We start from the raw sequence: 22,237 nt of genomic DNA, 5'->3' as shown, positions 1-22,237 counted from the left end.
GTGATTGGTGGAGATTAATATGGCGACACTGCCAACAGGGCACCTTCGATCGATGGGCTGCTGTCAACAAATTCTATAAAATATTTATAAAATAATTTCTTTAGTAGACGCAGTTACTCATATACGACAATCTTATCTCGGCTCAGCTGAAGCATAAAGACACTAAAATACACAGGCCTAGTAAAGTGACAACGTTTGGTGCGACAGTGAAAGTAATATTTGTCAAGTTTAATTTCATTCCATGATTGTAACGGGGCCGTCGCGCTGTTGGTCGCAGGCGTAGCATATGCAAGCGAACCTCTAATGAATGTTATGTAAGCATTGGAAGCGCACAGTATGTCTTGGATGAAGCGGCCTCAGGGCGGCGCTGCGCCGCCTCCCGGGCCGGACAGGCAGCCCTACGCCGCGCCCCAGGCACAGGTAAGACGTACAGGTTATATCTGCTCAGACGTAAACAATGACGTGGACCAACCGTGCCGATTTACAATCGTCATATGATTGGTACATAAACATTCACTTTCTAGCTGCAATTTTATTTCGCCAGCTCGGTGTGCATAATAATAATGTAAGTTTTGGAGCTCTTTTAGAACCAATATATTTTACAGTAATTGGATCACTGGTGGCTAGTTAAGTTTAAACGAATTTAATATCAGGTTAAACCTATAATTTGAAACATATGTTACTTTTGAGAAAATTAAATTAGTGAATACTTTATGGTCCAACAATTATTACTATTTTACTTTATGTGAACAAATTGATTTTACATTGCAGCCTTTTGGGAACCAACAAAATATGTACCACAACTATCAAGGAGGAACAACGGGTAATGTTCAACCCCAACAGTTCTGGCAGATGCCGGCCCAGCCGCAGCCCCAGCCCCAGCCCCAGCAGTACAACCAGCAGTATGGTCAGGTTTACCAGCAGCAAGACTATCCTACGAATGCTAATCAGCTCTATCAGCAGACAAATCCAAACCAGTTCAACCAGAACTACACAGGCCAAGGTTATAACAGTACTCAACAACAAAGTTACCAACAAAACTACTATCCCAACCAAGGAACCCAGCAGCAGAACTTTCCTCAAAACAAGCCTAATGCTGATGCCTGGGAGGACAACTGGGACTGGGGTTGGGAAGAGTCAGCTAAACAGGCTCAGAAGGCTTCCCAAAATGTTGTGCAACAACCTGTTCCACCACAACAACAGGTGTTCAATAATGCTAATGTTATACAGGAGAGTTTTGCTACTACTGATAGCTGGAACTGGTCTATGGATGACAAGAAAGATACTAAAGAACCTGCCCCAGTGCCTCAACACTATGAGAATAAGGAACCTCCTGCATTACCATTATCAAATGCTGCAGTGGAAAGTAATACTGTGCCTGAAGCTGGTGCTCCAAGGAGTACAAGCAATATGTCTGCCCAACAAGCAGAAGAAGTGCGAACACTAAATGATCGTGAGGTTGTTAAAGAGCGATTACCAAATCTAGCTTTAGGCAAACGTTTCCACATTGACAATTTAACACCACAGTGGTCAATAGAATCACAAATGTCTCAAGAATCAAGTGATGGTCCACACACTCACTCTGAAGGGACTTATAGAAGTGAAAATCAGTCTAGAAACTCTAGTAAAAGTAGCCCTGGATTAAATACAGATAATTCTAATTTTAATTATACTCAAGTTGGTTTAGATGAGGGCTTCCCACAAAATAGTGAGTGGTCCAGGCCTTCAGAAGACCCAACTCTTATTGAAACTATTCAAAGTAGCAGTAGACGTGAAAGTCAAGATGAGTTGTCTGGATCTATGCGAGAAATGAGCTTAACTAATCATGAAAATCCTTCAACAGACACATTACATCCTGCCCCTGAAGTAGACATTAGACACGCTCAAGAGATTGTTTCATCAATACAACCACTGTCAGAAGTTCCTTCAGCAAACTTCCCTCCTTCCACACAATCTAACATTCCTTTGCCGACAATGTCTACAGTCATGCCTCCTGTGGCAGCAGTCTCCTCTGGATCTATACCTTCTACAACATCAACTCCACCTTTGACCGCTCCACCAACTTCTTCAACTCTACCCCCTCCAAATATTCCTCCACCTACCTCTAATCAGAATCCATTCAAAATGAATTCAGGTCCGTTTTCGCACAAGGCAATAGCAAAGGTATCAACAAGTGCAACAGCCATTTCAGCTTTTCCTCCCCAGACGTCTAATGCCAATCTGACATCGCCATCTGTTGTAAATAAGGTGTCACAACATAACAGGGTCCCACTTGGATTTGAGGCAAACTTAGAAACAACTCCAGATAATTCTGAGAGGCCAGATCAACCACAAATATCGGCATTCAGACATATGCCTGTTTCACAACAGGTTCCTGACAATTTGGAAGTGGCACCAAGGAATGATAGAAATGAATATTTGCAAACTGCACATTTGTCTAGTGGTGATTATGGTGAAAATACTGACTTCAGTAGAGGAGTTCCACCTCCTGGACTAAGGCGCATGGTAGTAGGCCAGCAAGAGCCTGAATATAATCAAAACTTAAATCTTTCTGGTGATGAACCACCTCCAGGTTTGGCAAGAATGGTGCCAGGTCAGCAAACAGAAGCTGAGAATGCTTACCACCAGACAGGAGATAATTACCTTGATCGACACATTGATGGACAACCAACCGACAGTGGCAGTCGTCCGTACAGACAAGCCGAGGGCCAACAAACCTCAGATAATTATACTCAACCTCCTCAAAGTAGAGGAGCAGAAAGGAGACCTATCGGATTGGATAGGATGGTACCCGGAGAGCCAAGTAATGGTGAGTTCTCTCAGTATCAAGGATCTAACTATGCCAGTGCAAATGATCAACGCGTTGTTACGGGATTGGACCATGAGTTCTCGATGCCTACTGACGCTGGCCCCTCCGACATTCGGGAACAGAATGTCGACGGCTCTGATTATACTGAGCAGAGTTCTAGAAATCCACCGAGGAACATTATTGGTGCGAGAGACGTTTCTAGTGACGTTTCTCCGGATTTCACCGCCCCTCCTGACGAGCAACAGAGAGAGGTCACAATGGAAGGCGAAAACTTACAAGATCTAAGCATTATATCTTCGACGGAATTGACTTTTTCAAGGGAGCAAGTACTTGACGGAGCCGACGTTACTATAACTGACTTGGGCGCAGACGGAAAGACGGACTTATCGGATTCTATAGATCACCCAACCACTAGCTCAAGACGTCAATCTCTAAACAGGGTAAATACTTCAGGAGAGGACTCCGAAAGGGACCGAGCATTCAAATCCTCGCCAAGGAGAGATAAGCACAAATCGTCGAGGGATCGAGATCAAAAGCGGGATCGAGACAGGGAACGCGAGAAAGATGGAAGATATTCTCGGGGGGATCGCAAATATGACCCCGACCGAAGGTCTGTCAGGGACGATAAACGCACCGAGAAGGACCGCCGCGAGCGAGACGGATATACGCGCGAGCGCCGCGACCGCGACGACAGCCCGGGCGCGCGCAGACTGCGTCGTAGCACGCGCAGCCAGCGATACGAGACCGAAGACACCGACTACTACAGCGACCGGGAGAGAGATCGAAGGTGACCATACAAACTAACTAGCACAAACCAAACACCTCTTACTGTTTATGTCAAGTCTTCAATTAATATAATCTGAAATAATATTGTAGGCGCCACCGTGAGGGCTCGTCGAAACCGCCACGTCCGAAGGACAAGGATCGGCGTTATGGTGACGAGCGAGATCGCAGCGAGCGATACAACACGATAGAGCGAGAAAGACGATACGACGACGACCGCGAGCGACACGAGCGGCACGAGCGACACGAGCGGCGCCGCGAGGAACGCTACCGCGAGCGCCACGAGCGCAGCTATCGCGACATCGACCCCTCGCGCAAGTACGGCAACCTGCGCCAGCAGCGCGACAAGCACGACCAGCGGAGAGGTGACTACACACTGCTACACACTACTTACATCCCATTATCTTGGGCCACAAACTTATATTAACATTAATTCGTAATCACTTGTATGTACTTAATTGACAATTCGCAAGTCATTTAGGACGATGGAACTTGACAAGCTAGTTTTGATATGACTCTAGTATAGCTCCAAGCTCAGATTACTACTTTAATTTTACATCCAACGGGTTTTATTATTTATTTATTCTTCTCTTCTTTACTACACGAGTAGCGTTTCTTTTATTAATATATGATCGACTAACTGACTGACAATATATTATATTTATTTTACAGTTGTGACATTCTCGAGCGATGCAAAAACTAATGATAGTTGTATGAAACAAGGTACAAACACGCTACTTATATGTGCCAAGTGGTGAATGTTGCTCAGTGCCGCGCCCTGCGGTTCTCACTGACTTTGTCCATGGTCCTAGCCATCGGGGATTAGTAAAGTGTGCTGACCATGGACGAAGTCGTTTGAACTGTGGCGCGTCTGCAAGATATGCATGCCACGTGTTTGGATCTGTATTCATAACACATTTGAAAGCTTTCATTCTGACACTTAATTTTACCCTCGGTAATATAAGTAAACTACATGTTCATCTAAAAAAAAGTACTTATTGCAGCGTTTCATAATATTTGTACGTTTTCTTTAACCTATTAAGAATTTTTGTAAATGTTTGAATGAATCAATGCGATTTTTGATAACTAAGGAATTTGATTACTATGCACATGGCAATCGGTTGCTTACATTCGACTTACAATCATGCTACCAAAGTGCTCAGCGATTATCCACACGACCTCTGATACTGACACATACATTAGGGTACACCTTGCGGTGAATGTAGAAACATATTCATCGGTGTGCTCGACTGGTCGCTGTTCACTCATGAATATTTAAACAATTACTTAGCAAGTTGGTACTACATACAACATTATTAGCAAATAATCCAGGAATCGATAACCGTCGATCTCAGCGTATCAATCTCGTGCCTGTGTTATCCATATTGATCTAGTAACGACTCTCCGAACAAGTTTATCTCTATGACATACATATCTATCTGTACAGGCATTTGTCTCCATTTTATCTCCATGCAAGTAAAAAACTACTCGATGGAATAAACATTCAATTTATTTGCCGTCGTTTTGAATGTTTTCTAGTGATCACGTAATATCTATTTAAATAGCTAAACCGGGTTTGTGTTCAGATGTAGTTAGTTATTGTGTGATGGTGCGTAGTAACAAGTTGGTGGCATGTGTCAGGCGAGTTCTCGTCGCCGTCGCGGCCGGAGTCCCGCGAGCACACCGCCACGGACGAGGAGGCGCCGCGCCGGCGCGACGCCCGCCGCGCGCGCCGCACCGCCGAGCCCTTCTACGACGGTGAGCGCGCAACATGCTACTCACTACTCATTGTTTATCTTGATTACCCGAAATGTGCCGGTTTTTAGCTTAATCACTTCCTCTTGTATAAATATTTTTTACTAAAAGCCTACTAGATTCACTACATAAAGTCTTCGTGTGATTTGAGTTTCTTGCAAAACTGCAGAAATTTTGCGTATATGTGCATACTCATACTATATATGTACTATATGATGACTCGGAACACATAGTTTAGTTTCAACAGTTTAAAATGTGCATACGTGTGAGCAGAACTAATGGAAAGTCGCGTTTTGCAATAACACTTGTGTTGTCAAAGAAAATGAAATTATGTTATGATTGTAATATGTGACGGTTTAACTTTTATTATGTATTTTCCACTATGACGGATGCCAACCGCTGGACGGTTGTATACATCAGTGATGTCAGTTAATTAATAAGTAGCAGCGGAAGGTGTAACGCAGTGGTGATGTTGTGCGCAGAGTACGGCGGCGACCCGTACCTGGCGCAGCGCGCGCAGTACCAGTACTACGAGCAGCTGCGGCTCAGCAACCCCGCCGCCTACATGCAGCTGTACAAGCAGCTCATGGCCGGCCGCGCCGCGCCGCGCGCCCAGCCCGCCGCCGCCTACGACGGTCAGACCCTCATACATCCTCATTCAAATGCCCCTTGCCCTACTCTACACTACAATAAATAATCCTTGATTACTTTCAAATACTTGCAAAAAAAAAACAATTACGAACTATCTGTCTTGTGAGTACTAAGTACAGTACTAAGGAGGCGTGTGTGTGTGCAGAGTTCCCGGGGCTGGCGTACGAGGCGCGGCGCGACGAGCTGGGCAGCGCGCACTCGGGCCGCTCCAGCGCCGCCGGCCTCAAGCCCGACACGTGAGTCCCGCACCCGCACACCCGCACACTCGCACACCCACACACCCACACACCCACACACCCACACTTACAAATATGTTACAAACACACACAACATTTGCATCTTTGCTTACGCTGTAAATACTATGTTGATCACTAGAGCACACAATCACAATACTATTTAGACCTTTGCCCTAGATCCCCTTTTGGAGGATGCAGTCACGGTTGCCATCAGTACTAATATACACTCCATTATTAATATAATCGTTTGCCACGCTTCACTGGTCTTACGTCAAGATGTTTTTAAATGATCCCTGTAAATATTGTTTAAAAGAAAAACACTTGATGTATTCATTTTTCATTTCAAAATGATGGCAAATATTAACAACTAATAATAAACATTCCATAAAAATCTAAATCTTAAAATAGTTTTCATCAGAATAACATCTCTCAGCCATCGCTAACACCAGCATTTCATATGCGATGCGTAATTATATACGCATCGAATCATGTATTAATGAATAGTCATCTTCTGATACGACTTACTTGATTAAGCCTGATAAGAAACGAAACGTTGTGCGATTTTAACATGTTGCACGTCCTTGAATAAGTTTCATGAACATGACACCACCTAAGCACTGGATACCACTGATGAGGGCTCTTCACAGGAGATTTCACGAATAACTACAAAGGTACTGGCATCTTATGATAATCTTGCAATGACCATAAAATAGCTACAAGTTTGGTTCCCTGCGTCTTTTTGCTATTCCCAGAACTGAAGAGAACCAATGAAGGGAAAGCATTTTGCCACAATTTGCTGTCCGGTTTGCTGTCCGAAACTGCACTGTCTATCGCTGCGCGCTTAGTGCGCTGTATTCGATTGCTGGGTCAGCAAAACGTATTCGATCGTATTGCATTGAACAGGTGCGATATAGTTGGAATCGAAGAACGAGCTGATGCCATACCTAAGCGCATTTAAAATGGTTATTGTTAATTTTAAATTATTGTAAATTCGCCCTTTTTTAACATACCATATCGCCGCGTCAGCTCATTATTGAGGACTCCGCTTGGTAATTTAGTAATGAATCAGTCTCACAATAGATACTATAAAAATATAGACCGTATATCATAGATGAAGGGCTGCTCCTCAGGATCGCTAAAACACGCGGGACAGACTTGTTGTGTGGATTAATATTAATAACAGTTCAGAAAAGTTGTTGCTGTGACAGATGTTGTAACGCTAACACGGCGAATGCTTACTTTTGTTTAAAATGTCAATGTGACTTTAATACGGTCTATGTGGTTTCTATCACGTTAGTCAGTACTACAGTAATCAGACGAAAATAATATAAGAAAGAAGTCTTCAACCATAAAGCATTTACGGTTAATTTTATGTAGGAATAGTGTAAAGAAATAATATACAAATACTAGCTGACCCAGCAAACGTTGTTTGGCCTCATAAATTATTTCGAGTTGTATGTATTTTTTAATGCCACATTATAAAAAAAAAAAATTTCGTCCCAAAAATAACATTTTTTTGTTTAGTGTGAGCAACCCTTAACACTTAGGGGTATGAAAAAATAGATGTTAGTCGATTCTCAGACCTACTGAATACGCATATAAAATTTGGTAAAAATCGGTGGAGTACGGTAACTAACATCGTGACACGGAAATTTTATATATTAGAAGATACGAGTACGAGTCTTCGCGAAGAGCTGACCATCCACTCCCAGCTTACGTTTGCGTTAATGAGCACTGGAATAGACTCAGTGACGTGGTTACAGTGCGCGGGTGGGTAGTGTAGAACAGCGTTGGGTTAGCGCCGCGGTTGAGAGATGTTGGGAGGGGGGGCGGAGTGGTGACGAGTGACGTGTGTAGGTACTACGGGTACCACGCGGACAAGGCGGGCTCGCTGCGGGACGCGCCCTCGCTGCGCACAGACCTCTCCGACAGGTACCACGCACTAGCCTCTAGTCTTATATCTTTAAACTACCTCAGTCAGTAGTATAACAGTAGTATAACACGGCTACCATGTGCACGTGTATACACGTGTGCTACGAAGGTAATGTGAACATTAAATCGGATCACTCGCTTATGCATTTTTTTAAATATATATTTTTTTGCTTATTCACAACTCATTGCACTCTTGTCGCTTTTCATTGTAGATAGTCTTGGGTACTGAATAAATATACCTACAAATATGCGAATAACGATCTATTCCTTTCTAATACCAAAAACGAATACCACTGCTGCACTGGTATTCATTAATTATCCCAGTAAATTTCTATTCCGAACGAATACCACTCATAAACGAAAATTTCAAATTAAATATTAGAAAATTGGTGTTCGTTTGGAGTAAAATAATTATTTGTATTCCAAACTATTACCATTGGTATTAGTATCATGACGAAGCAAATAGGACTTTTACGATACCTTTAGTTACACTTTATTTTTGAAAGATCGTTTCCAATATTATGTTCAGCAAAACAGCTGCTCGGATCTTCTCCTGGCCACGATGTTTAGCCATTTGAAACGGTTTGCAATTGAAAGCATTTTTTCGTGTGTTATAAAAAATCATGTGCGCAGGCTGAACTTGAACTGAAAGCTCAAAAATGTTTGACAAAAAAAGGCCATGATAAATGGCCTAAAAAAAATGTATGGAAAAATTGTCTATATCCATGGGATATAAAAGATATAGGCTAACAAAGTATATTGGAAATATCATCAGCAACAAGTTGTGATAAAATATTAACCAAAACCAATGCTGGCATATTATCAATCGTTATTTTATTATGAAGATTATTATAAGAAGTTTGATCTGACGCCAGGGATCTCAATACGGACATGTCGCTGAACCTTCACCTCGAGGAGTCCACGGTACGGTCGGAGAGAATGACTCCGCTGAGATTCTCTACGGCGCACATCAAGGTGAGTAGAGCCGCGCCGGCGGCCGCAGGGCGCGCCGGCCGTGGCTGACGCTGGTGGCTGGGTGTCGCAGGGCAGCGTGGCGTCGCGCGACGTGGTGCTGGTGCGGCCGTCGTGGCCCGTGGACGGCGCGCCCGCCACCGTGCACGTGCTGTCGCTGCGCGCCGCCGCCGCGCACCTGCCCGACGCCGCCGACCTGGCCGCCTTCCCCGGCCCGCTGCTCAGAGGTACTGCCCCCCCCACCCCCGCCCGCTCACATCGCGCTCGCCCTCGCCCACCGTTCTGACCGCAAGCTGCTTGCAGGTGTGACGCACAAGAAAAGCGTAATCGACTACTGCAACCTGCGCATTCGCAACGCGGAGCGAGAGGGCGCGCGTGACGTCACCGGCTACGTGCTGCTCTGGGATTTGCTGGCGCTCATGCTCAGGCAGAACGGGGTAAACAGATGTCGGCTTTACTATCAGTAGGTATCACACATCAGGCTTGTCCGACGTGACCTACTAACGGAATAAATTTTGCAGGTAGTGGTTGGCTCTGATATAGCAGAACTCCTGATGAAGAACACAAAGGAATTCGAGTACAAACTCCCGTCGACTAAATCACATAATGGTAAGTCTATCGTATCTCAGTCGCTGGCGCGACGGGTCAAGCAGACATCCGTGACTAACTCAGACTGCTCAAGGCGGCTTTAGTATATTCTGATGTTCCTCCTCAGGCATTACGGTTTCAGCTCTTGAGTGCCACCGATTTTATCAATAAGTGTGCCCAGACTAAAATTCTGCAAGGGGTGTATTTACATAACATCTCTATATTTACTTTATTTAGAATTTGTTGTAAACGTACATGACAAATTTTAAGTAACATATTTAACTTTATACGTGTGTGTACGCAGAGCTCCATACCTTTTATCTTGTTCGGATTGTAAATCGTCAAATGACTCCTCCCGCTTTGGTTTAAGTAGAACGGAGTGTCTATGCCCGTTATGTAGTGTGTCCGCGCTTTTCCTTCGCACATCCGCCTGGCCCGGCAGGACGGCACCCACAGCCGGGTGCGTGTCGTCCTGTAGCGCCTGTGTGTCCGCAGCCAGCCGGCGGGGCTCGTGCGCGTCGGCCGAGGCCCGCGACGACGAGCTCCGCACCTCGTCGCCTGATCAGCCGTCCTTGTCGATGTCAGAAAACTTAAGTAAGTCTCTTGTTGTTCTCAATAAGTACGAAGAACTACCTCCACTAAACTACATTTTTATTAAAATGCAATGAATAATGTATTTACCACCTATAATTTGAACATACAACTTATGTGTGCCATCTCTAGAAAAATATATGTTTTTCATAACTATCAGCAAGGTTTGTTTGACTATAGCCCCGTGTGTTGACTGTTGTCTGTGCAGACCAGGAGTCGCTGAGCTCGCCGAGCGCGCCGGCGGGTGACGAGCGCGCCGCGCTGGACAAGCTGCGCGAGCTGCTGCTGTACGGGAACATGCACGAGGCACTCGGTACGACTGTCCTGCCTGTTACTGTACTTACACCAATAATAGATTTTGATCATTATATCGACTGGATTTACTTCAAAAAATTCGTCTGTCAGCCAATTTATGATTTGTCGTCCCAAATTAGTGGCCCTACGCGGAAGGCATTAAATTTCATTCATAGAAGTCCTAGACAGAGTCCTAGGCATCAGACTGCATAGATTTACTGATACGTATACGAACCCGCAGCAGATGTATCTATTGGAGCTATTTGGTATTCTTTGTATGAAACTCTACACTCTATTAGGACCCGTAACGTAAACGGTTCGACTCGGCACAAGCTCGAGCCCGGCTGCGGCGCGGGTGACCCCCGGGCCTCGCGCTTCTGGGTCGTCGTCCACCTTCTCGCTCCTCTCGCCTTTCTCGCCCCTCACACTCTGACGGCTTCTCCAATATTTGGGAGCTAGTCTGCTTCGGTTACACGGATAGAGAAGATTGATTTATAAAGGCGATATAGTGAAAATTGAGTTTTCCGAGTTGATATTGCAATATGACCTTATGTCTCTTATCCCACTTGGACATAATCCTTAAGAATGTGCGTGTTACGCAGAGTGGGCGATGTCTCGCGGGCTGTGGGGCCACGCGCTGTCGCTAGCGGCGGCGTGCGGGCGCCGCGCCCGGGCCGCCGCCGCCGCGCGCTTCCTGGCCAGCCTGCCCCGCGCGGACCCGCTGCACACCCTGCACGCCGCGCTGGCGCACCAGCCGCCCCCCGCCGCCACCGTACGTATCGCACTACTGTCTCACTCCTGCCAGCCTGCCCCGCGCGGACCCGCTGCACACCCTGCACGCCGCGCTGGCGCACCAGCCGCCCCCCGCCGCCACCGTACGTATCGCACTACTGTCTCACTCCTGCCAGCCTGCCCCGCGCGGACCCGCTGCACACCCTGCACGCCGCGCTGGCGCACCAGCCGCCCCCCGCCGCCACCGTACGTATCGCACTACTGTCTCACTCCTGCCAGCCTGCCCCGCGCGGACCCGCTGCACACCCTGCACGCCGCGCTGGCGCACCAGCCGCCCCCCGCCGCCACCGTACGTATCGCACTACTGTCTCACTCCTGCCAGCCTGCCCCGCGCGGACCCGCTGCACACCCTGCACGCCGCGCTGGCGCACCAGCCGCCCCCCGCCGCCACCGTACGTATCGCACTACTGTCTCACTCCTGCCAGCCTGCCCCGCGCGGACCCGCTGCACACCCTGCACGCCGCGCTGGCGCACCAGCCGCCCCCCGCCGCCACCGTACGTATCGCACTACTGTCTCACTCCTGCCAGCCTGCCCCGCGCGGACCCGCTGCACACCCTGCACGCCGCGCTGGCGCACCAGCCGCCCCCCGCCGCCACCGTACGTATCGCACTACTGTCTCACTCCTGCCAGCCTGCCCCGCGCGGACCCGCTGCACACCCTGCACGCCGCGCTGGCGCACCAGCCGCCCCCCGCCGCCACCGTACGTATCGCACTACTGTCTCACTCCTGCCAGCCTGCCCCGCGCGGACCCGCTGCACACCCTGCACGCCGCGCTGGCGCACCAGCCGCCCCCCGCCGCCACCGTACGTATCGCACTACTGTCTCACTCCTGCCAGCCTGCCCCGCGCGGACCCGCTGCACACCCTGCACGCCGCGCTGGCGCACCAGCCGCCCCCCGCCGCCACCGTACGTATCGCACTACTGTCTCACTCCTGCCAGCCTGCCCCGCGCGGACCCGCTGCACACCCTGCACGCCGCGCTGGCGCACCAGCCGCCCCCCGCCGCCACCGTACGTATCGCACTACTGTCTCACTCCTGCCAGCCTGCCCCGCGCGGACCCGCTGCACACCCTGCACGCCGCGCTGGCGCACCAGCCGCCCCCCGCCGCCACCGTACGTATCGCACTACTGTCTCACTCCTGCCAGCCTGCCCCGCGCGGACCCGCTGCACACCCTGCACGCCGCGCTGGCGCACCAGCCGCCCCCCGCCGCCACCGTACGTATCGCACTACTGTCTCACTCCTGCCAGCCTGCCCCGCGCGGACCCGCTGCACACCCTGCACGCCGCGCTGGCGCACCAGCCGCCCCCCGCCGCCACCGTACGTATCGCACTACTGTCTCACTCCTGCCAGCCTGCCCCGCGCGGACCCGCTGCACACCCTGCACGCCGCGCTGGCGCACCAGCCGCCCCCCGCCGCCACCGTACGTATCGCACTACTGTCTCACTCCTGCCAGCCTGCCCCGCGCGGACCCGCTGCACACCCTGCACGCCGCGCTGGCGCACCAGCCGCCCCCCGCCGCCACCGTACGTATCGCACTACTGTCTCACTCCTGCCAGCCTGCCCCGCGCGGACCCGCTGCACACCCTGCACGCCGCGCTGGCGCACCAGCCGCCCCCCGCCGCCACCGTACGTATCGCACTACTGTCTCACTCCTGCCAGCCTGCCCCGCGCGGACCCGCTGCACACCCTGCACGCCGCGCTGGCGCACCAGCCGCCCCCCGCCGCCACCGTACGTATCGCACTACTGTCTCACTCCTGCCAGCCTGCCCCGCGCGGACTCGCTAGAACGCATGGAGACCTCTTTCAGGATATCACTTAACTTATAAACACACTTTGATAAGTATGCAATAAAGAGAGAAGGAGAATAGAATTAATAAAGTAATAATAATTTGTGTACGCAGTGCGTGTCAGACGAGCGCTGGGGCGACTGGCGGCCGCACGCCGCCATGCTGCTGGCCAACCCCACCGCGCACCCCGACACCGACACGCGCACGCTCACGCAGCTCGGTGAGTGGCGGCCGCGGCCACAACACTAACTCATTCATTCCGCTCTGACGTCTGATAACAAAAAATATTTTTTTTTTATTATCAGACGATATCTATAAAGATTCATTTTGTACGTGTATATAATTGTTACATTACTTTAAAATAACAATTGGATCTTGGCTATCCATCTGGAATATGTGTCGTGTGGTGTATGCAGGGGACAGCCTGTCGGCGCGCGGGCTGCTGTACTCGGCGCAGTTCTGCTGGGTGGCGGCGGGCGTGGCCCCGGCGCGACACCCGCTGGCGCCGCTGGGCGGGACTCCGCCGCCCGCCGCGCCGCCGCGCCTGTCGCTGCTGCTGGGCGAGCCGCGAGCCGCCACGCTGCAGCAGTTCGCCACCAACCGCGCGCTGTTCGCCACCGAGGTGTACGAGTACGCCAAGTCGCTGCACCAGGAGCAGTTCGTGCTGGCCGAGCTGCAGGCCTACAAGCTGCTGCTGGCGGTGCGGCTGCTGGACTGCGGCCTGTACGAGCGCGCGCTGGCCTACTGCGAGGCCGCGGCCCGCGCCGTCACGCGCCAGCCCGCGCTCTACTCGCCGCTGCTGGTGTCCAACCTGGCCACGCTGGCCGACAGGCTGAAGTACCACGACCCGGCGCTGGGCGCGGGCGCGGAGGCCGGCAGCGCGGACGACGCCGACAGCGCCGAGCCCAGCCCGCGACACGCGCAGCAGTGGCTCGCTGACGTCACCAGTCTCGCCAACGTCATGCACGTACGTGCCGACTCAACTTACTTATTTTTTGTGTGTTACGATATCTACTAACTCAATGATACCAACGATAACCTTCAATTTCGTACAATCCTTGTATCGAATTTTAACTGTGAGTTGTGTGCGTGTGCGCATGTTATTCCATACAGGCGGAGACCGCGTCACAACAGACCACACCGCAACACAACAACGGCTACTTGGAACCGCAGCACAATCAGCAATACGCCTGGGACCAGCAGGTGTGTATACTGAGTCGACGGGCAGGAGTCACAGCTAAAGCCTCAAAATTATAATATACATGTTTACAACATGCTCATACTATTTCCCAGCAGGCGCAGCAGTACCCAGCGTCAGTGCCGTCCTACCCGCCGCCGCCGGAGGAGCAGGCCGAGCCGCCGCAGTACCACGCGGCGCCCGCGCAGGCCGCGCCCCCGCCCGCGCCCCCGCCGGTCGCGCCCCCGCAGGCCGCGCCCCCGCAGCCCGCGCCCCCCGCGCCCTACGCCGGCTACGACGAGTGGCAGCGCACCGAGGAACACGCGCAGACCTACGCCGAGCCCTACTGGCAGCCGCAGCAGGGATACGGATACTCGCAGGTTGGTATCACACGCCCGCTAGATTCTTCGGAATTCTACCATCTGCTGCCAATAAATTTACCTAATGAGAAATGAATTTATTGAAAATTTAGAAGCAATGTATGCATTAAAGAGCTATTTTCATTTATAATTGAAATATCAAAACGATGATCGTAAGTCTGGATTATGTCGATAAGTAAAGTACTCATATATTTCTTAATATTAGTAATCTAGATGTAGCTCTAATTAGATGGCTAATGAGTGGTGGTTTGTTTACAAATGTTAATGTTAAATCACCCATTTACATTGATTTTGCAAATAATATAAGCCGAGTATAAATCAAAGTCGCGCTTCAAACCGTCGTTCCACACGTCGGCGACATCACACATCGCCGGCTCAATCTCTTGCCTTTTTGTGACGGTCGTCGTCGCCATCTGTGTCCGCGTGTGTGCCGGCCAGTGGTCGGTTCGACGCGGGCCCGTAGAGCCGACTCACTCGCGGCGAGATTCTAACGTGTTGTGTGGGCGGGCAGCAGAGGGCGGCGGCCGCGCAGCCCCGCCCCCGCGCCCCTCCGACCGCGCGCGTCGCGCCCTCCGCCAGTCCCAAGCACGCGCCCGCCGAGCTCCCGGAGCTGGCCGAGCTCCCGGAGCCGGCCGGGCTCGGCCAGCCCGCGCTGCGCCGCCGCCTGCGCGCGCCCCCCGCCGAGCGCGCCCCCGCCGCGCGCGCCCCCGCCGCGCCCGCCGCGCCCCCGCGCCTCATCTGCAGCACGGTGGACTCGTGGGCGCGGGCGCGGGGGCGCGCGGGCGGGGCGCGCGACGCCTACAAGCCGCTGGTGTTCGGCGGCACGTTCCCCATCGACGAGCCCACGCCGCTGGGCGCGGCCGCGCTGGCGCCCGCCGCGCACCGCCGCGAGCTGCGCCGGACCATAGAGCGCAGCCTCGACCGCTTCGAGGCCATCCTGGCGCGCCGGGCGGCCGCGGCCCGGGGCCCGGCCTGGCCGCAGGACCCGGACGCGCGCTACTACGTGGCCGGGCCCAAGACCTACGACATCGACGAGCCCGTCATCTTCATATAGACTCCCCCACCGCTCTCACAGCTCTTGGCTCATGTAACGCTTAGTGACAATTTCACTTTATAAGTACACGCTGTGATATTTATTGATCTGCTTTTAAATTGTATTAATTTATTAAAGTTACTTTATACACCAAAAATAAGAATGTTAACCATTACTATGTAAGTTATTGTATATCATTTTTTTTACTATATCATATTTCATTATATACACGCCATTAACGTATTGTTCCGCTCTATCGTCTAAAATATCGTTGTTACCTAACAGTTATCACTTTAGTGATTGTATAAAACATTGTTAACTACAATTAAATGTTGAGTGATACAGTGTAGTTTTCCTAAATTCCTGCCGTGGACTGATAACGTTGCCCAATTTGTATTCATGGATGAACCCCCCCCTTTCCACAGTGACCTCGTTTTGTGAATCAGTAACTGTATGACCCAAGTTGTCTAATTTATAGAAGATTTGTAAAATTACAATAAAATGAGACGATGATATGATGATAAGATGTTAAAAAACATAGATGACGACGTTTTTGTATCGAGTGTTATACTACGTATCGTGTGTGGTGCCCCCCTTGAATGATTAACACCGACGTGTGGACTATACTCGGCTTATATCTAACTTCCTTAGTTAGCAATGTCAACAAGTGTGGCTTTAGAGTAGCCTGTGGGTAAAATCACTTTGTTCTGTGGGTGATCGTCGCACGTTGCCGCATCTCTAACATGATAACTTAACGTATTCCTTGTACTTGTATAAACATGCTTAGATTGAGTATGAAATGATTAAAAATACCACATTCTGAGTTGTAATCGTTATGTTTTATAATTTCGTGATGACGCATCAATAAATTTGATTTGCCAACGGTCGTTGGTTTGCCTTATTAATGTTGGAATCAAGGAACTGTGCACTAATCAGAATTGTATTATATAATATATAATGGTATGATTATCACTACGCAAGCTCGCACAACACACATTCGTGAAAAGTTGTGGTGAGAGAAGATTGGCGAGCGAGCGTAGTGCCGTCGCTACTGTGTGTGTGTGTGCACAGGGCGAGCGCGAGGCGGCGGAAGTGGGCGACGCCGGGGGCGGGGCAGGGGGCGCGGCCGCCGAGACTCCGCCCACCATCACCATGCCGGGCGAGGCCCGCCCACGCGCGCCCTTCTACGACTACGACGACAGACCCGACGCTGACGTGAGTACCGCATGCTTTGTGCGCAACCTGTTTTTTATAAAAACTAAAATGCATTTCTTCCCATTGTAGCAATAAGCCAGGACGACAAATAATTGGTTAGAATCCACACTTCTATCTTCTATCCACAGTCTAAACTAAAGTGCTGCAGTAATAGGGTGAGGTCCGGGGTCCTCCAGATACTAGGCGTGCATGCGGACAGGTGCGGAGCGCGATGTTCATGATAATGTTTGTGTGAACAGCAACAGCAGCAGGCCGAGCCCGACGCAGACGCTGCGAAGGCGGGCAAGAAGCAAGAATCGAAAACCAAGGAGGAAGGCGGCAAGGACGGCAAGGGCAAGGGCGGCGGCTGGTTGGGCGGTATCCTCACCAAGCTGTCGCTGCGCCCTCCGAACCAGATGATCCTGCCGGACGACAAGAACCCCTCCGTGAGTGTCCGGGCCGCGCGCGACATGCCCACTTTACTCTAACACGATATTATCTGTTGCCGCCTGTCCGATCAGATTTCTCTAATTTAAAAAGTAGCGTTTTTGTCGTGTCGTTGCTGGTCTCTGGTATTATACTTTGTATCCCATTTTGTTTGGCGTGTGTTATTATAGCGTTGGTATGAACTATGTAGTTTCTCACCTGGGATGAGTCACTGTTTACGAGATCTTTAAAAAAATATTAGATAGGAGCAAATTCCAAACACAACAAAAAAAAAATATCCAAAACAAAATTTACCTTCTTAATCTTGCATTATACAATGTGTGAAAATTAAATAATGATCTAGCTAGAATCCATTTTACTAGTGAGTAACTGTTTGGTTTAATCGGACCGTATATTATCCTTATATATTACTTCTATATCCTTATATATTATCCTTTTGATATCTATCTGCATTATGTTTATATAAATAGTTAAATATTAACTGGTTCCGTATTATATTTATGTATATATTTTCAATAAATGTATCTCACACTGTATGTCTTTTATTGCTGATATTTTCAAGTTACTATACACACATAAGTACAAACATGATCGTGAAGACTTGCACGTTTTCATATGTGAGCGGTGTGCGTGGTGTGTTGCGCAGATCGTGTGGGACCCGGACACGAAGCGCTGGCGCAACCTGGACGGGGACGCCGACGACGCGGACTCGCCGCCGCCGCCGCCGCCCAGGACGCAGGACCTGCGCCAGGCCATGCAGTCAGTACACTACATGCTAATACATTTATAATGTTTCTCTTTAATTCATTATCTGTCTGTGTTATTTTTCAATATTGCTCCAAAAATTTCATTTTAAAACTGTATTCAAATTGAATATATATGACATGAGCTCTCAGCGACAGCCCTCGACGAGGCTCGAGTGTCTCGCAGTTGATAAAGCAGCAATAGTAAGTGCGCGTGTTACAGGAGCGCGGCCCCGCCCGGGCCCGGGGCCCCGCCCGCCGCGCCCGTCTCCAACATATTCAAGATGCAGAAAGGAAGACGTGAGTAACCCTCTGGGATCTTTTTTTTAAACTACTACATAAAGCGGAAATCAAACCCGCGACACGTCGCGCTCAGTGGGTGTGTCATGGTGACCTCTAAAACTCGTTTATCTGTGTAATAATCAAGTCGATTAAACATTTTTTTTGTAATGTTAAAAAGTTAAAATGGTACTTCCTTCGGCCGCCACGAAGAAGTAGTATCTACTTACTTTTACTTTTTATAAGACTAGTGAACCATACCCTAATGAACCTCACTTTTGAAAAGAGGTTAATAGTGGTTGGTAAATGATGGTGGATCTAAAAACAGTGGAGGTGAAAGCTGTCGTATATGTGCAGATATAAAGAAGTCGTACGTGGACGTGTTCAACCCGTCGGGCGCCGCCCCCCGCCCCCCCGCGGGGGGGGAGCTGCTGGCGCCCCCCCCTCCCGCGGCTCCCGCCAACTACTTCGTGCCCGCCCCGCAGCCACAGGTATGCGCACATCTTGCAGCCGCCGATACTATTACTAATTACAATATGTAGTCTACCTTTTTCCATAACTTGCCCTTGTCAGTCACTCTAACTTATAATAAAACCCAGGCTGTCGACTTTGAACGCCCAGAGGCAATCGAAGTAATGATCCCGCCCTCCCCTCCGAGTCCCCCCCTCCCTCCCCGATCTCAGATGCGGACCCAGACGAGGTATACTTGGATTAATCGTAGTAGCGTAGTCAAAGTCTTGACAACAGGAAAACATGAAAATTATCAATTTATTTCATTTATACTTGTACCCTTGCACGCTGCTAGGAAGCGGACAGTCTGCCGAACGGACACTAACAGTAAGCAAGTCTATTAACACAAACCTGTAGCAGTTGTTGTACTTTCAGCTGTAAAGGCTTAAACCAAATGTCACACTTCCACAGTAGTAATGTAACGTTCATAGCCCCTGACAGTATTTCGAAAAGTAAAATACAGGTTTTTGAAACTTATTTATGCAACTTCCTATTTCTGAGACTTGGTGCCTATGCGAACAAATTTGATGGACGTATTAATGTTTTCAGGGCATATACGATCCGTCGATGGTGGCGACTGACGACGAGACCTATATGCACAGCGGCATCTAGCGGAGACCACTCCTCGCGACGACATCACATGTTTGGCCAATCAACTTGTATGAGACCAGCAAAATATCGAAATTATGTAAATGACTATCGATCAAATAACAATATAATATCCCGCGAAGGGGATTTGCAACGAATAAGTGTCAGCTGACCGCTCCCACCCAACTAGTTATGTTTGGTGTCGAGCGCCGCCGACGCACACACACGCATACATACGTCGTTAAGTTTACATTACTTTGTAGCGATGCTCGGATTGGCACAGTAATGGATTAAAAGGTCACTAGGTTTGGTACAATTCTTATAATGTTGGAAAAAATAATGGTAATAATTGAGTTTTTCAATAATTGGCCCTGTGCTGAGCGGCCGGTGTAACCGCCGACGCTTGTGATATGACGTCGCGTTGCTCATACATATATTTTAAGTCTTCACTCGCTTGTTCCGTTAAAATTTATCTTGTTTTTTTTCTGTGTATACTCAATGTCTTATTGAATTTGGAATTTATGTTAAATTATAGTTAGGAACCAATGGTATTTTGATTCAATCGATTGTGAGAAAATGTATTAATTAATAAAATAATTAAATTAATGATTTCTATTATTTGATGTTTGTTATTAGCGAATATTTAGTGGCCCGCGCGGGCGAGCTGGTCGCCGCGGCGGTGACAAGTCGCTTCGTCTTTTCTTATTTCCTTTTGTTCTCTGCTAGACAGTAACTGATATTCATGACTTTATTTTCTCTGGTCTCTTAGATAAGCAGATGTATAGATAGCGAATGTTTTCTATGTAAAGAGGGCGCTTCATGCGACAGGTTGTATAAAATGTTTAATGCCTTAGTAAAGTAACGCCGACGATACATGTTCGTTTGTATAAAAGTGTTTAGTTCTGGTTTATATGTATATTGGAGAAAGAACAGGCGGAAGCGCGTAGATTGCAATGTATTATAATATGATTCAAATCTTATGGAAATATTTAAATAAAATGTTTATTATGTTATGCTTATGAAGTGTTTTATTGAAATATCAAATTCAGAAGTCACCAGACACTGTCCACGAATGTCGAAATATTGTTTTCAGATAAGAAATACAACAGCTCAACAGGATTCTTGTGTTCGACGAAATTACTCAGGACTAAATATTTTAGTAACCTATCAGAAAATATATTCGTAAAAAATATATGGATAGGTGTCCGGAGACGTAGTGAGGGCCGGTTACCCAGTGATAGGGGCGCACTAAGAGGCACCCGAATCACAAACCATGTATGATCCGCGATTTTTAGCATTTTTCTAGTTATGACACTTATGACACTGCTGATGGGTCTATAAAATGTTCAGTTATGAGTTTGGTTATTGCCTTCTAGATAAGATAGAAAAGCAATTAAAATATTTGTCGAAGTATATTTATATAATCTTTAACTTCAAAAGTCCTTAGTTTCTATGAATACTCATGTTAATCCTTACTAATTATATCTATTACTAATATATAAAGCTGAAGAGTTTGTTTGTTTGTTTGTTTGAACGCGCTAATCTCAGGAACTACTGGTCCAAATTGAAAAAGGAATCGAGGAAGGTTTTAGGCTATAAACCATCACGCTGCGACTAATAGGTGCGAAGATACAATGGAAAATTTGAAACAAACAGTTTAATCATAACTTATATGTTCTACCCACGGGGACGAGGGTCTGAGGTCGACCAAAAAAATGACAAGGTTTTTAAAGCAATAAATATATGCTACCTAGCTGTTGCCAAAGGCTGCTGATAAAATCAGAGTAAAAGCCCTATGACTTAATCCAGGTTAAAAACTATCTGTGTAACAAATTTCATCCCAATCCGTTTAGTGGTGTTTGCGTGAAAGAGTGATAAACGTCAACGTTTAGCTTTCTTGAACAAGAATACCATGTCTAGATGTTAATTATCTACCGCAGTATGAGCAGACACCACTTGGGAGACCCAGACCGCTTAAATAGTAGGAAAAAGTGCCATAACTCTAAAAGTACTAAAAATCACGGAACATTCATGCCACGGGTCCAGCGCCGGGCAGCGGTCAGCGCGCGCGGTAGGCGGCGGCGCGCAGGCGCGGGTCGGCGGGCGCGCGCCGCGTGATCACGGGCAGCAGCAGCACGCTCGCGGCGGCCGATGTCGACATTAGTTCCTTTTCCTTCTCCTCACGGAAGACGAGGGTGAGGTCTCCTTCTTCTGGCGCGTCCGGCACCTCCGGCTCGTCCGGTAGGTCGTACTGGTCGATTTGCACTCCGATTATTTTCATGACCTTCTGCACTCCGTCTTCGCCATCATTAATTTCTTCGCCGACGGCCAGGAGCTGCATGATGGCGGCTACCACCACGCCCACCACGAACACCGCCATCACCACGGAGAGCAGCAGCAAGGGCTTGTTGGAACACACTATAGACACTGACTTGATACGTTCGTGTACATCCCGTGCTGGCTTTGCTCTCTATTGCTTTACCACCCTCTGCTGGCGCCACTACACGGGGATTTATTAATAATTAGCTACTCAATATAATAGAATCCTATCATCACCAATTGACATTCGTGACATCTACTACTTGTCTTTTTTATCTTTTTAAACAGTCTTGATTTTATTTAGCCGTCATACTTAGGTATGTACATGTACGAGTAGAGGGTATATAAAAAGCTTCATACGACATTGATGCGAAT

General features: G+C 48.7%; 1 protein-coding gene across 1 annotated transcript; it reads left to right on the top strand.

Annotated features, from left to right (window-relative positions):
- Positions 1-11: 11 nt before the first annotated feature.
- On the top strand, positions 12-20,562 carry LOC113494061. The gene is made up of 26 exons (XM_026872197.1): positions 12-420; positions 772-3,596; positions 3,686-3,957; positions 4,265-4,315; positions 5,234-5,350; positions 5,830-5,982; positions 6,144-6,234; positions 8,092-8,166; positions 9,042-9,141; positions 9,212-9,365; positions 9,442-9,575; positions 9,660-9,747; positions 10,222-10,320; positions 10,526-10,630; positions 11,214-12,722; positions 12,962-13,134; positions 13,307-13,412; positions 13,609-14,159; positions 14,306-14,395; positions 14,486-14,749; positions 16,854-16,997; positions 17,237-17,422; positions 18,070-18,182; positions 18,390-18,466; positions 18,803-18,936; positions 19,505-20,562. The coding sequence occupies exons 1-26, from the start codon at positions 337-339 to the stop codon at positions 19,565-19,567; spliced, it is 7,758 nt and encodes a 2,585-aa protein (XP_026727998.1). The 5' UTR covers positions 12-336; the 3' UTR covers positions 19,568-20,562.
- The last annotated feature ends 1,675 nt before the right edge of the window (positions 20,563-22,237 follow it).

Source organism: Trichoplusia ni, chromosome 5 (assembly GCF_003590095.1).
Source record: "Trichoplusia ni isolate ovarian cell line Hi5 chromosome 5, tn1, whole genome shotgun sequence".
NCBI classification, from domain to species: Eukaryota; Metazoa; Arthropoda; class Insecta; order Lepidoptera; family Noctuidae; genus Trichoplusia; species Trichoplusia ni.
The sequence above is the reverse complement of the archived record's forward strand: the minus strand, read 5'-3'. Positions and strand labels throughout refer to the sequence as shown.

What these genes read in the sequence shown, in the direction of transcription:
- LOC113494061 (XM_026872197.1), top strand. Translation starts at nt 337, where the DNA reads ATGTCTTGGATGAAGCGGCCTCAGGGCGGCGCTGCGCCGCCTCCCGGG. An exon ending in GTCGACTAAATCACATAATG is followed by an intron (nt 9,748 to 10,221) that starts GTAAGTCTATCG and finishes GTGTGTCCGCAG; the next exon opens with CCAGCCGGCGGGGCTCGTGC. An exon ending in ACGACAGACCCGACGCTGAC is followed by an intron (nt 16,998 to 17,236) that starts GTGAGTACCGCA and finishes TTGTGTGAACAG; the next exon opens with CAACAGCAGCAGGCCGAGCC.